This window comes from Styela clava, chromosome 14 (assembly GCF_964204865.1).
Source record: "Styela clava chromosome 14, kaStyClav1.hap1.2, whole genome shotgun sequence".
Classification (NCBI taxonomy): Eukaryota; Metazoa; Chordata; class Ascidiacea; order Stolidobranchia; family Styelidae; genus Styela; species Styela clava.
The window spans coordinates 4309624-4321378 of record NC_135263.1 but is presented as its reverse complement, the minus strand read 5'-3'; the positions used below and the strand labels follow the sequence as shown (position 1 = coordinate 4321378).

The following is an 11755-nucleotide window of genomic DNA, read 5'->3' as shown; positions in this document are numbered from 1 at the left end:
ATTGAAGTGCAAATTTTGAAAAAATTTTGGGGTTCATCAAAGAGAACGCGGCAAGGTGTTCAGTGCGCAGACGATCGCCTATTTGATTCACCAGAATGTCACACCATTCCTTTGCAGACAAAATCAAACGCTTCGTTGTTTGCCCGCGGCGTAAAGAAGCACTCCATGTGTCGTCGTATTTTATTGTTTCCCGGATACGAGATACAGCATCGCAGAAGTCTGAAATACACGACTGCGCAGACGCTCCATCCATTAGCCTTGACTGCAATGCGCCGTATAATACATCCACGTGATAGAATATTGTTGAGAAAAAAGCGAGAAAAAATGAAAACTCACCATCTTCTAGCAGACGCTTTAGACCTGCCGCCTCCCTCACAGAGCGTTCGTCCCAAACCGGAGAGCTCTGAATGCTATTGAAACACTCAATGAGCTCAGACCTAATTTCGGACACGCCCTGCACCACGCGTGATTGGAAGTTCCAACGTGTTGGTGCACAAGCTGGGAGACGGCGGCTACATATCTGGCGAAGGAGGTCAGAGCGCTTCGGAAACGGAAAAAAATGAAGAAAACCCCGAAACATTTGCAAAAAATATACGGACGAGAGGGGTATCAAGACACATATTTTTAACAAGAGAGCTATGCTCAAATATATGGACACGTAGCGCCACCCAATGGCAATAATTTTGATGGCGTCATAGCGAAAAAAAAAAAATAATAGCCTTTTGGAGAAAAATTTTATCTTTAACCACTGAAAATTTCAAAGCAATTGGTCCAGTATTCGAAGAGAAAAGCGATCGTCATAAGTTTGAGCTATCAATTTTGACTTCGCGTTTTAAGGCTGTAACACTTCTTTCAGTACAGCCGATATCCCGCAAGCCGTGCGATCAACGATTGGTTCAAAGCTGTGAAATCTCTCGGTAGGTTTACCATCTTTCACAAACCGAAAAATCACAGCCAGTTGGGAAACGCACGTGATGTCAGTTGTCTCGTCAGACTGAATCGAAAGGAACTGGCAATTCTCAATTTCCAGAGCCAAATGTTGTAAATAAATTTTATACATTGAATCGAACAAATCATTTTGGATATCCTTAGATGTCCCTTTCGAAACAGTTGCGGCATCAAGATGATCTCTCAATACTGTATCTAGGGATGCGGTGTATTCCACCATATCCAAAAATACCCCTCTATTAGAAGAGCCAGCCCGTTCATCGTGCCCATGGAGGGACAGCTCGTGACAACCAATGAACTTCAAAACATCTATCAATCGACCGAGAACATGGCGGTTTTTCTCGACGTTTTGGTTGTGCCGACGAATAGAAACCGCGCGTCCTTCATCCAACTGTGCTGCAATATTAACATTTCCGAATGTTCGGTATTTTACTGCATTGTCCAGATGCTCCATAGAAGATTGATGATCCCTGGCACGCTCGGAAAGATGTTTAAGATCTCTAAAACCAAATTCACACCAACGTGAGTCACGGGCGGTAGCAAAAAGTAGGCAATAAAAACAAAAAAGTGCATTTTTGTCCTCGCTGTAACACATCCATTCGTGTTTTTTATATCAAGTTTCTGCGCAGAATGTACGCCGACGCTTTCCTCCGTCATGGGATTGTTCCAGTGAACAATTTTTTGGTTGATAAGGCCCAAGACGTTGTACCTCTAATTTTTGTTCCAGCGGCAGCTGCGAAAACGGAGTGCGAAGTAGTGCATCAACCTTATTCATTATGACAGTGGTTCTCAACCGGGGGCCGGGAGCCCCCAAGGGGGCCACGAAGCAGTTCGAGGGGAGCCACGACACAAGGCTAATAATTGATCATAAAGCGACTTCGTATGCATACTTTCCTTTTAAAATAAAAATCGTTCAGGCGTTCACCGCAGTTCCATTACCTGAATATGTTCTGTGCATCAATTGTTTCACCATAATGGAATTTAAAATCTACCAATCAAAATAGTTCGCTGGTAGGCCGTCTAACCTGCAGACGGGCGGTTTCATTAGACTGCGAGATAACCTTCAGTATCGTATTATAAACGCAAAAACCCATATGTAAATTCCTAATGCCCAAAATACGAAAAGTGGAACAACAGGTACGTTGACTTTACCAAAGTAAATCTATAATGGAGAGAGTGTGCTCAATGCCTGCATTACTCATATGTAATGAGCAATGAATCATTACGACCATCTAAACTCCAAAACCACAGTGACGAAGATATTCCCAGGTTAAAGACGTTGACATCGGTTTCTTGGCTGCCAAGCGAGTTCGATTTCACAAGATAGCACCATTGGCCAAGATCGGGTTTCTGTCGGAGAAAACAAAATCTAGAAATCGTTTTGATGTTGACAGTGACAGGCTATATCAAAGATTGTGCCTAATATTGAAAACCTAGTCAGACAGTCCCAAGCGCAAGATTCCCATCGATTGTATACTAAAAAGTCTGTGGTTTGTTTTTGCATTCCATAAAAAGTCGTAAAAATATAATACAATCCAACACATCTAGTTTTTTTTTTTTTTTTGAATGGCAAACAGGGGGGCCACGAGTGCAAAAAGCCACCTGAAGGGGGCCACAAGCCATAAAAGGTTGAGAACCACTGCATTATGAGGTCTAAGGCTAAGAAATGCGAAGCCGGAAAGAAGTGAGGAGCTCAAAAGGAATGTGGAAAATCGAAAGCAAATGGACTAAAGGTCTCTAACTGATTCAAATAGCGAAACAAGCGACAAAAACGAAGGCGAGGAAACTATCAACTCTTCAAGCAACCAACGAACGAGAAGGAATGCGTGAATATGTCAACACGTTGTTGTAAGAAACGTCGGCATTGTGTCGTCATAATTTCGGGGCTAGCCCCGATCGGCCCCGATGATTTAGTAAAAGAAACAGAAAACAAACGAGACAAACGCGGCGAGTGGAAGATAAAAGATATACAATGAGCAACCGGGGCAAAATCGGCGTCGCCCCGTCGACGTTCGGCGAAGGCTTTGCGAGCGAAAAATGAACCATGTCGGGAGAATATGGCTAGTGTAGACAGTCTGTGCAACCGATATTGAGGTATTTTTCGAATATTTTTTATTATACCGAAAAAACAACCGGGGCATTGCCCCGGTTGGCCCTATTGACGCGCCGCCACTGGTAGAATATATCACTCAAACAGATTGCTGCGCGTTCACATACAATAAAAACACATTTTCATCAATAACTCGCTACAGAAAAGAGTCGTATGTCAGAATTGAGTTGAAGAATTTAAAAAAATAAGCAATTTATCTCGACCATTGGCGAAAAGAAAGAAAAACAAGATGACGGCGATTCGAAATTTTGCTTTGAACCGATTCGAATAATTTACTATTCGATTCAAAATGCCCAGCTCTATGAATGATACAGCAAACCTCCATGTAACTATCAGTGGAGGTTACACGAGACCAACTCCCAATCTTTTCTCACTGCCTCTGCGCTAGTGTATCTGTATAACTCAAAAATAATGTAACGTTTCGTCTGACCAAAATCAGAATTCCTCACAAGAGCAGATTTTTAACTTTCACTTCTGCATCTTCATACAAACCTAGCAGTATCGTCTGTTAGTGTGTAAACGACTGATGGTGAAGATAGTTTCAGTTGTGAAACTAACAGTGAAAAGCGGAGCATTCTAAAATCCCCCATTCCCCCTGTTTATTTACAGCATATTCAGTATATTGCAACGAAAAGCCATATACGTAGCAATCGCGAGCAAACCCTATACATATCATAACTGTAGATATATGACTGCACTCTTATATACAAGAATATGTGTATTTGATTAATATATATATGTATAACTTTACTGACAATAGTGCAAAAAACGACAAAAATTGTAATTTGTGCAAAACAATTTATGGGAACACTACCATTATTCCAACAATTGGTAAAAACGGTGGAAAATATATTTTAAAATTGTTTTTACAGTGATTGAGAGTTAAATTATTATTTTTACTAAAAATTTTATTACGAAAATAAGAAAAATGAACATTTAGTGTGTGTAACGAACATTAAGACGTTGAACAATTATGCATTGATGAATGGACGAGAATCATTTACTCATGTTAGACTCGACTCGTCATTTATTCATTTATCAAAAGCTAAAAGTTACTCAAGTCACTAGAATGGAAAGACCTATGAATCAACCCTTAATGAGACTTGACTCAGTGATTACCTCGAAAATCATAATACCTGTGACTCGACTTGACCCAGGTTTTTTGACCCTTGACCCTTGACCCTTTCCCAACACTGCAAATATGTTGTGCTTCTAATACATATATATGAACAGGGGTGCAGCCATGAATTTCAAAGTGGGGTTCTGAAATTTCTAATTGCTAAGTTAGAACGGATAAGCTAGCGGGTTCAGCAGGAGGCCAGTAAAATGGGTTTTCAAAACTCTTTGAGTGTCTGAAACACAATTCAATCAATCTGTGAAGAACCGTTATGTATGACACAGAATTATTTTTGCATTTCGGAAGGAAGTTGACGCCTTTGAATATGAAACAATATTAACCACATCGACTACAGCAGGGTTTCCCAAACTGATGTCCGCTGACCCGTAGGGGTCCGTAACGATATGAAAAGAATCTCAAATATACACAAATAGAGCTTAATCTTATTGAATTGCGCCAGCCTGCCAGTATTTAACATTAGTATGTATTAATTAAGACTCGTAAGTTTTATTTCATCAAAGGAAACAACATGCTTTTTTGTTTGTTAGGCACATAAATTGATACAACACAGAATGAAGGTCCGACATAGAAAAATTTGGGAAACACTGAACTACAGGATAATGTTTAAAACAGTGGTTCCAAATAATTTACAGTGGGTGCAAAAATCTGTCACTTCTCTAAAAAATTATTTCATCTGTCCGTCCACATATAGAATTATTGAGAGGGGGGGTACGTTCGGACATTCAGCCACATAGACCCTCATGCATCTCATTTATTAAATAGTCAAAATCCAACAATTTGACAAAATCATTATAACCTACAAATTACAGTCCTTATTCAATTCTAAACGTTCAGCAGCAGAGCTACACCAGCCAAAATCCACTTCGACGCAGGCTCTTTCGTTTTCAGGTTAAAGGTCCACACAAAGGTTGGTCCTCTCTCCCTGGTTCTATAAACTGGGCATTCATACGAGTGTCGGGTGTCCTGGCGATCCAATGGAATTGCTTTCGCAAACACAACTGGAACTGTAGGAGTCAGTTCTTTCAATTTTGCATCAACGAGCATTCCTGTGTAGCGAAACAAAAAAGTTGAAGGAAAGCATGTATGACTTTTTTTAACCTTTGTAGCTAAAAGACAAGATACAACAAAGCTCTTTCAAAAGTAAATACATCTCTCTATATATTAAATAAAAGCCAGATACATATTGGGCGCTCCAGAAGTGTGTGTACCAATATGGAGGTAACTAATTTTGTTTGCCTACTTTACCTAAAGTTGTGTAAAGGGACTGAATTCTATTGGCAGGGGGTATATTCACTTGGCTAACACGAACAGTCCTAAACTCGTAATAGAATTAAAATGTAGAAAATCGAAATAAAATTATGGCCAAACCATAATCTGGTACACATACTACGGGGGTACCCAATAATGTGACCGAAATTGACGAGGGGGCAACGAAAGACTATTAAGTCATTGTGTCAGTTGTTGGAAAGGGTGCATGACTCAATTAAAACTTCTGTGGCGAAAGGCAAGGCACAAAGCTTCTTTAAAAGCAGTTACCGCTTTATTGAGAGATTCACTATTGTCTATTATACAATTAAACAGAGAATAAAATAGGTAAACTGAAAACAGACATATGATATTTGACAACAATTGACGAAGGGCCATGGGAAACTATTAAGTCATGACGTCAGTAACATCATAATTTCTGATTTCAGCAGCAGATAATATCTAATTAACGTCCCATTTGGAATATGCCATCATTACCAGTTAAAAATGGAATCGAACACATCAGAAAGAGCACATGACAAAATGAACTAAATAACAGACGAATGTCCTACTTTGGTTGTACAATGGACGCCGCAAAGGTGATTCGATTCCTATACACATTTGTACCACAACAGAAACAGACACATTCAAGTAATGAGGCAAAACAGTAAATCTTTAAAAATACCTGATTGCATGTCCCATCTTGCCCCTTCCAAGAATAAACCATGCAAGTATGCTCCTTCTCTTGGTGGATGGCCAAAATCTTCTTTCTGCTTTTTGGTGACATCAACTGATATTGCCATCTTGTCAAGAGGCCATTCGTTCTTCCTTGCCATGCTCTGTAGCAGAAAAAAAAAAAATTGTCAAATAACGACTTGGCGGTGTGGCCCATTGTGCTCAGCATTAGGAACATGCTTGCCACAGCACATCTGATTACCCCGCAAGGGTTAAATATGTGAGAGAGGATTGCTGGCCTCCTGGCCGCAATGTTCGTTTACGGATTCCTTTGCAATCACAATTTTCCTTTCGCTCTGGGTAAATAGTTACATCACTTTGGTTGAAGCGAGCGACTGCTGGTTACAGCAGATCGCCTCGAGATATGTTATGTATTTTTTTCTCAATTTATTTAAACTTAGTTCGACTTTTTCTTTCTTATATTATAGTGTTAGACTCATTTTATAGGTGCCGCTGCTCGATAACCAGTATTGGTTTCTCGCGTCTTCTTCACCCTGAAATAGGGCCTATTTATAATTTAATTTATTGCAATTTGTATGTTTGTGCTTATTTTAAGTATGGTGAGAAATAAACTACTGATTACTGATTACATCCTATTCTGTATTGCTCCGACAAATTGTCAACAAATTCAACTAACTGTCATATAGAGAAGGTTTTTTAATTATTTGGAAGCATAATTTGGGATTGCATTCTACATTTTCACACTGAACCAAGCCCTGTATAAGCATTCACAAAGTCTCAAAAATGCATTGTCACACTTATCCCAACCATTTAAATCTAACTTTATTTGAATATTCAAACCTCCAGTCCAAATATTATATTCATCACAACCCTGAATATACATGAATTCCTCAAAACAGTGGAACAAGTGTGTGTAAAAGGGGACAAATCATACCGGACACTTTTGAGACTACGAGCATTCAAAGACTCCTTTTTCTAATGAAATAGTTTTCAACATATTTATGAAAATAATTCTAGAAGTAGAGGGATAGAATTTTTATATCAACCAAGAAATTTTAAAAACCCATACCTGCATGATTGCTGTTAAGAAAGATTGTGGATTGAAAAGTCCTCCAAGCCATACTGTTGCTGGTAAAGTCAGGTCTTGGGTCCAGGTTTCCAATTCGCGACATCTGAGCAGTAAGTCAGCAAACCTAAAAATAAGATTTTGAACAAGTTTTTTAGCTTGGAATACAGAAAGTCTTCTTACAATTCAATTTGTTACTCCAGTAGTGTGTGTACCAGGTTAGGGTTAGGCCATAATTTTATTCCGATTTTCCTTATTTTAGTTCTATTACGAGTTTGGGAACTGTTTGTGTTAGCCAAATGAATATACCCCTGCTCATAGGTTTCAGTCCTATTACACAACTTGATGTAAAATAGGCGAACAAAATTAGTAAGTTAAATGATAGATTTTTTAAGTTACTTAATTGACACTTTGTGCATATATTAATCACGGGAAACTTAAAAAACTTGATGCTTTGTGAAACTGAGTAAAAATATATATTTGACTTTTCATTAAAATAATTCAGTTATATTGCTTCAAACTAAGATGAGATACCAGCTCAAAGAAACTTGAACAACTTTTTTTGTCTTCAAAATCTTGTAAATACATAGGATAAAATAACCAAGAAAGGACATCTTTCTGTGTTGTCTCATTATGTTCTTCAATTGCATTTCATAGAATTTACAAGAAATTGATATAAACAAGTATTTGGTAGTGTTATGTGTGGTGAGTTGTCTTTTAAAGTCTAGCAACGCATTAAACAGTCATGGCATTTGACTCTGCTGCTGTATACTGTTCGTTTTTTAATAGCATGGTGTATTGATTTGAAAGTCATTCTTTGGTTCGTGCTGCTTCAAGACTCCTAGTTGACATGTGAGCTAATAAAAACCTAGTGTACGAGCTTATTTATATCTGTGTTAGGTCCATCACAAAATGCAAAATATGTGAAATCAACGAATTTTGTCCAAAACAACACTAGACTGCTGCTAGTCTAGACTAGAATATAGATTCGACACTTACCACTGTGACAGTGAATATGTTGAAGGATAAGATACTTTAGTCCAAGACTGTGGTAATGCATCGTAATACAAAGCATCTTGCACGGCTTCCATTCCTGATGAAAACGTAAGTTCCCCTTTCAATCCAAGATCAAGTTCTTTTAATGAACGCCTGAGAATAGATATTAAAATTGGATAAATTAGGAAATTGAAAAATTAGGACAAATTTAAATTAAAACAAATTTTGGGCCATCGGTTCTACTATTGTGTTTTCACTTTTGCAATAAGAGTTAGCCGTCTTATCAACTTTGCACTCACTTGGGATATATAAAAATCTTGTCCTATCCTAATTGCACGAATTGTTAACGATATGACTGAATGATCTATTTTAAGGATTGGTACGAATGTGAGCATGTATCTTTAGCCAACTGTATATGTTATTTGGGTAAAAATAATTCGAGCTCACAATATCAATAATTGAAAGCTGTAGTCTGTGTAAACTTCGTTCAGAGTAAAAGTACAATGCGCATAAAGAAACCGCTGACCTCCTTGCGCAGGTTTTCAGGTTCAAATCCCATGGGGAAAAAAAGAATTGCTGGACTCCTCATCATTGTAGGCTAATAACTATTACCAAACCCGACATGAACTGGTAACTGGATTAGAGGCTGTATGTATTATGTCATATAAATAAACCATTCTATCCAATTAAAAAATCCAGCTGCACACAAACACAAATGTATTTCTGTAAGGTTTCGTCCAACCAACCAGAGTCAGACTTCCTCAGACATGCAGTTTACAACATTGGCAAGAAATGAACCATGTTTACTTTTCTTCCTCCGAGATAAATAGGAAAATGCTATCATTCCAATGCATGTAAGCTGTTGCTCATTTAGATCCTTGTTCAGAGCAGAACAGCAACTTACTGAAATTTCTTTTTTACCTGATCTCGCTCAGAAGTATGTTCATTCTTTCGCATTCTTGAAGACAGACAACAATGTAAGGGCTTCGTTCTGTTGTCTTTGCCATGATTTCAGCCATTGGGAAAAGATCAGGAAGTCTTTCCAGTATTTCATCCAGGGTAGTTTTAACCTGAAAATGAGATACAATGTATATAACTTTTTATACAAATAAGCAAAGTCTTCAAAAAAAGTGGAAGAGTTACCAGTAGAAAAGTTGCATGCAATCATTGAATTACTAAGACAGCTTTTCCCAACTGGGGACCCCGCATCCTTAAAGGTGGTCATAGAGCAGTTGAAGCTACAATGCTTGGCGCGAAACTGGTTTTACTTTTCACTTAACCAGAAAACTCTCTGTTTCATTTCTTGATAAGGTTATTTGATAGGGAGTTTTCACTTTGTTGAGCATGAATTGTTCAAACATAATGGGATTTTGAACCTACTAATCAAAATAGCACTATAAATACTACTGGGATGATAAAAAGGGGGCCATGAGTGCTAAAAGCCTTCGTGAGGGGGTCACATAAAATGTTGGAACCACTGCACTAGGAGCTATATAGAAATTTCTTGTTGAATCAGAAATATCAATATAACCTTCTTGACGTATTTGAGAATCGAAGTTTTAAAAGCAAAAGGTTAAATAAAACTCAGAAAATAGTAAGAATTCTTATATGAAAAAGGGTGAAGCTTTCCAAATATGCAAAAATTCACACAACTTACATTTTCATCAATTGATGTGATTCCTTCTGATCCTCCACTGCCTTCTCTAGGCTGCATTTCAAGAACGGTTCTGAATAGTTCATCCGAGGTCACTGTTAAGATTCCAACCTCAGCATTTGGGTGAAGGCCGTACAATGTCGGACTTTCAGGGGGAAGTAATTCATCAATGTATGCATGATAACCTTTGTAGTCGAGGTTTGGTGGGGAAAAGAATCCTGGTGCATACATGAGTTCACCATCAAGCTGGAAATAAAGTCATAGTCAAGTTTATTTTTTCCATTCAGTAAAAAAATACAATACAAATTCGAAAAAAATATAAAATAAAATTCAATGCACATTTTTACTGGGGAATGGAAGTCACAGGGAACCAAAACTTGTTATCGAGCAGCGACACCAAAAAAGAGACCAAAAACTTTAGATATTAAATAGGCGTTATGCTTTGAATGCAGCCGATAAATCCTGTGCAGTACCACATTTGGCACTTCAGAAGTACATGCAAACACAGTGCATGCTATTTAGCACGAGAGATGAGAATTCCAGTAAGAAGGGACTTTGTGAACTTTTATGTTATGCAATAATATTTTGAGTGACTAGGACTTGTTTAGACAAAAAGCAGATCTGTGGCACATTTTTGCTATCAGTAATCATTTCTTCACCATGCTTGGAATATACCCTAGACATACACAACTTAAAAGAAATCAACAAAAAAATCGCATTTCAGGGTGAAAGGAGACGTAGAAAACTAATAGTGGTTACTGAGCGATGGCACCCTTGGGAACGTCAAACAGAACAGGAAACTAAATATATTATCTGATATAAAAAATAAGTACATCAGGGCAACCTGGTACGTAACAAGCAGTCGCCGTTTCGACAAAAGAAGTTGACTCAAAGCATCACAGGCTAAGTGACCATGGAAATGTGGTCGTTGTGTTGCAACTAGGGTCTAGTAGGACATTGAAAGTTGGATTATGCGTGGCTCGAAGCTATGGTAAAACTGAATTTCAAAGCCTATGCCAGTATAATAGGCCAATAGCTGTACAAGTAACTATGAATAAACCTCTTAGCAATAACCCACTATGTTATTAAAATGATTATCATTCACCTGTTTAGGTTCCATATAAACTTCAAGATAAGTTCTGCACAACCGCCTGTCCCAGTCATCTGTAATGTGTCCACCATACATAATCTCTCCAAATAGATATCGCAGATCTGTCCATGGTACCTGATACAAATGTTAAATATGAATATCATGGTGACAAAGGGTTAGAAAAATTAGAAGCAAGGTATTTTAAGTTGTGTTCCCGTGGGTTTACTTCAAACACCATTTTAAATGAGAAGAAGCGGCATATCTATGTAAAATGGCGCCTATGGTAAAGTTTAAGCCTCCTTGATAGTTGGTTGACGATTTATAATTACTGTTACGGGAAGTCCATGCATCTAAAACAAATACCTGCCTAACCAAGCCCATATTCCTCATGGACTGGTAACTGAATGCGAGGCCGTGGTTTGCCATATGATTGAGCCGTCATAGCGACTTTACTCGCTACCAGGATAAACATGTAAACCCAATCCTAATTGAGTACTCCTGATCACAATATTCAATTTCACCTTCACATTTGCTTCCAGGTAGTTGTACAACACATTGACAGAGATTGTCAGATCTCCTGTATTGAAAGGATATCTTCTGTTCCAACCTTGAGGTCCAAACTTTCTTCTTTCAGCCACGGCAGCATGAAAATAACACAGAGAGAAGAGAATTGATTTGAATTCTGATTCCCTTGCGCACATTTCTAATGTATCCTGTTGAAAAAATTGCATCCGTTTTTAATTTCAATTATATAATTTTTCTGTTAAGAGGTGTATCAGAAGAATGATAGATTCCTCATCATTGCAGATTCG

The 11755-nt window shown here is 38.1% G+C and overlaps 1 protein-coding gene across 2 annotated transcripts in view; it reads right to left on the bottom strand.

Moving 5' to 3' along the window:
* Positions 1 to 3751: 3751 nt before the first annotated feature.
* Positions 3752 to 11755, bottom strand: part of LOC120340470 (dynein beta chain, ciliary-like) — a 139152-nt gene continuing 131148 nt past the window's right edge. For both annotated transcript variants that reach the window (XM_078120272.1, XM_078120273.1), the window contains 8 exons: positions 11465 to 11656; positions 10959 to 11078; positions 9857 to 10099; positions 9121 to 9269; positions 8203 to 8352; positions 7207 to 7330; positions 6127 to 6280; positions 3752 to 5242 (listed from right to left, as the gene is read on the bottom strand). In XM_078120272.1, the coding sequence (XP_077976398.1) occupies positions 5019 to 5242; positions 6127 to 6280; positions 7207 to 7330; positions 8203 to 8352; positions 9121 to 9269; positions 9857 to 10099; positions 10959 to 11078; positions 11465 to 11656 (1356 nt within the window). In that variant the 3' untranslated portion in view covers positions 3752 to 5018. The remainder of the gene's footprint in view (positions 5243 to 6126; positions 6281 to 7206; positions 7331 to 8202; positions 8353 to 9120; positions 9270 to 9856; positions 10100 to 10958; positions 11079 to 11464; positions 11657 to 11755) is intronic.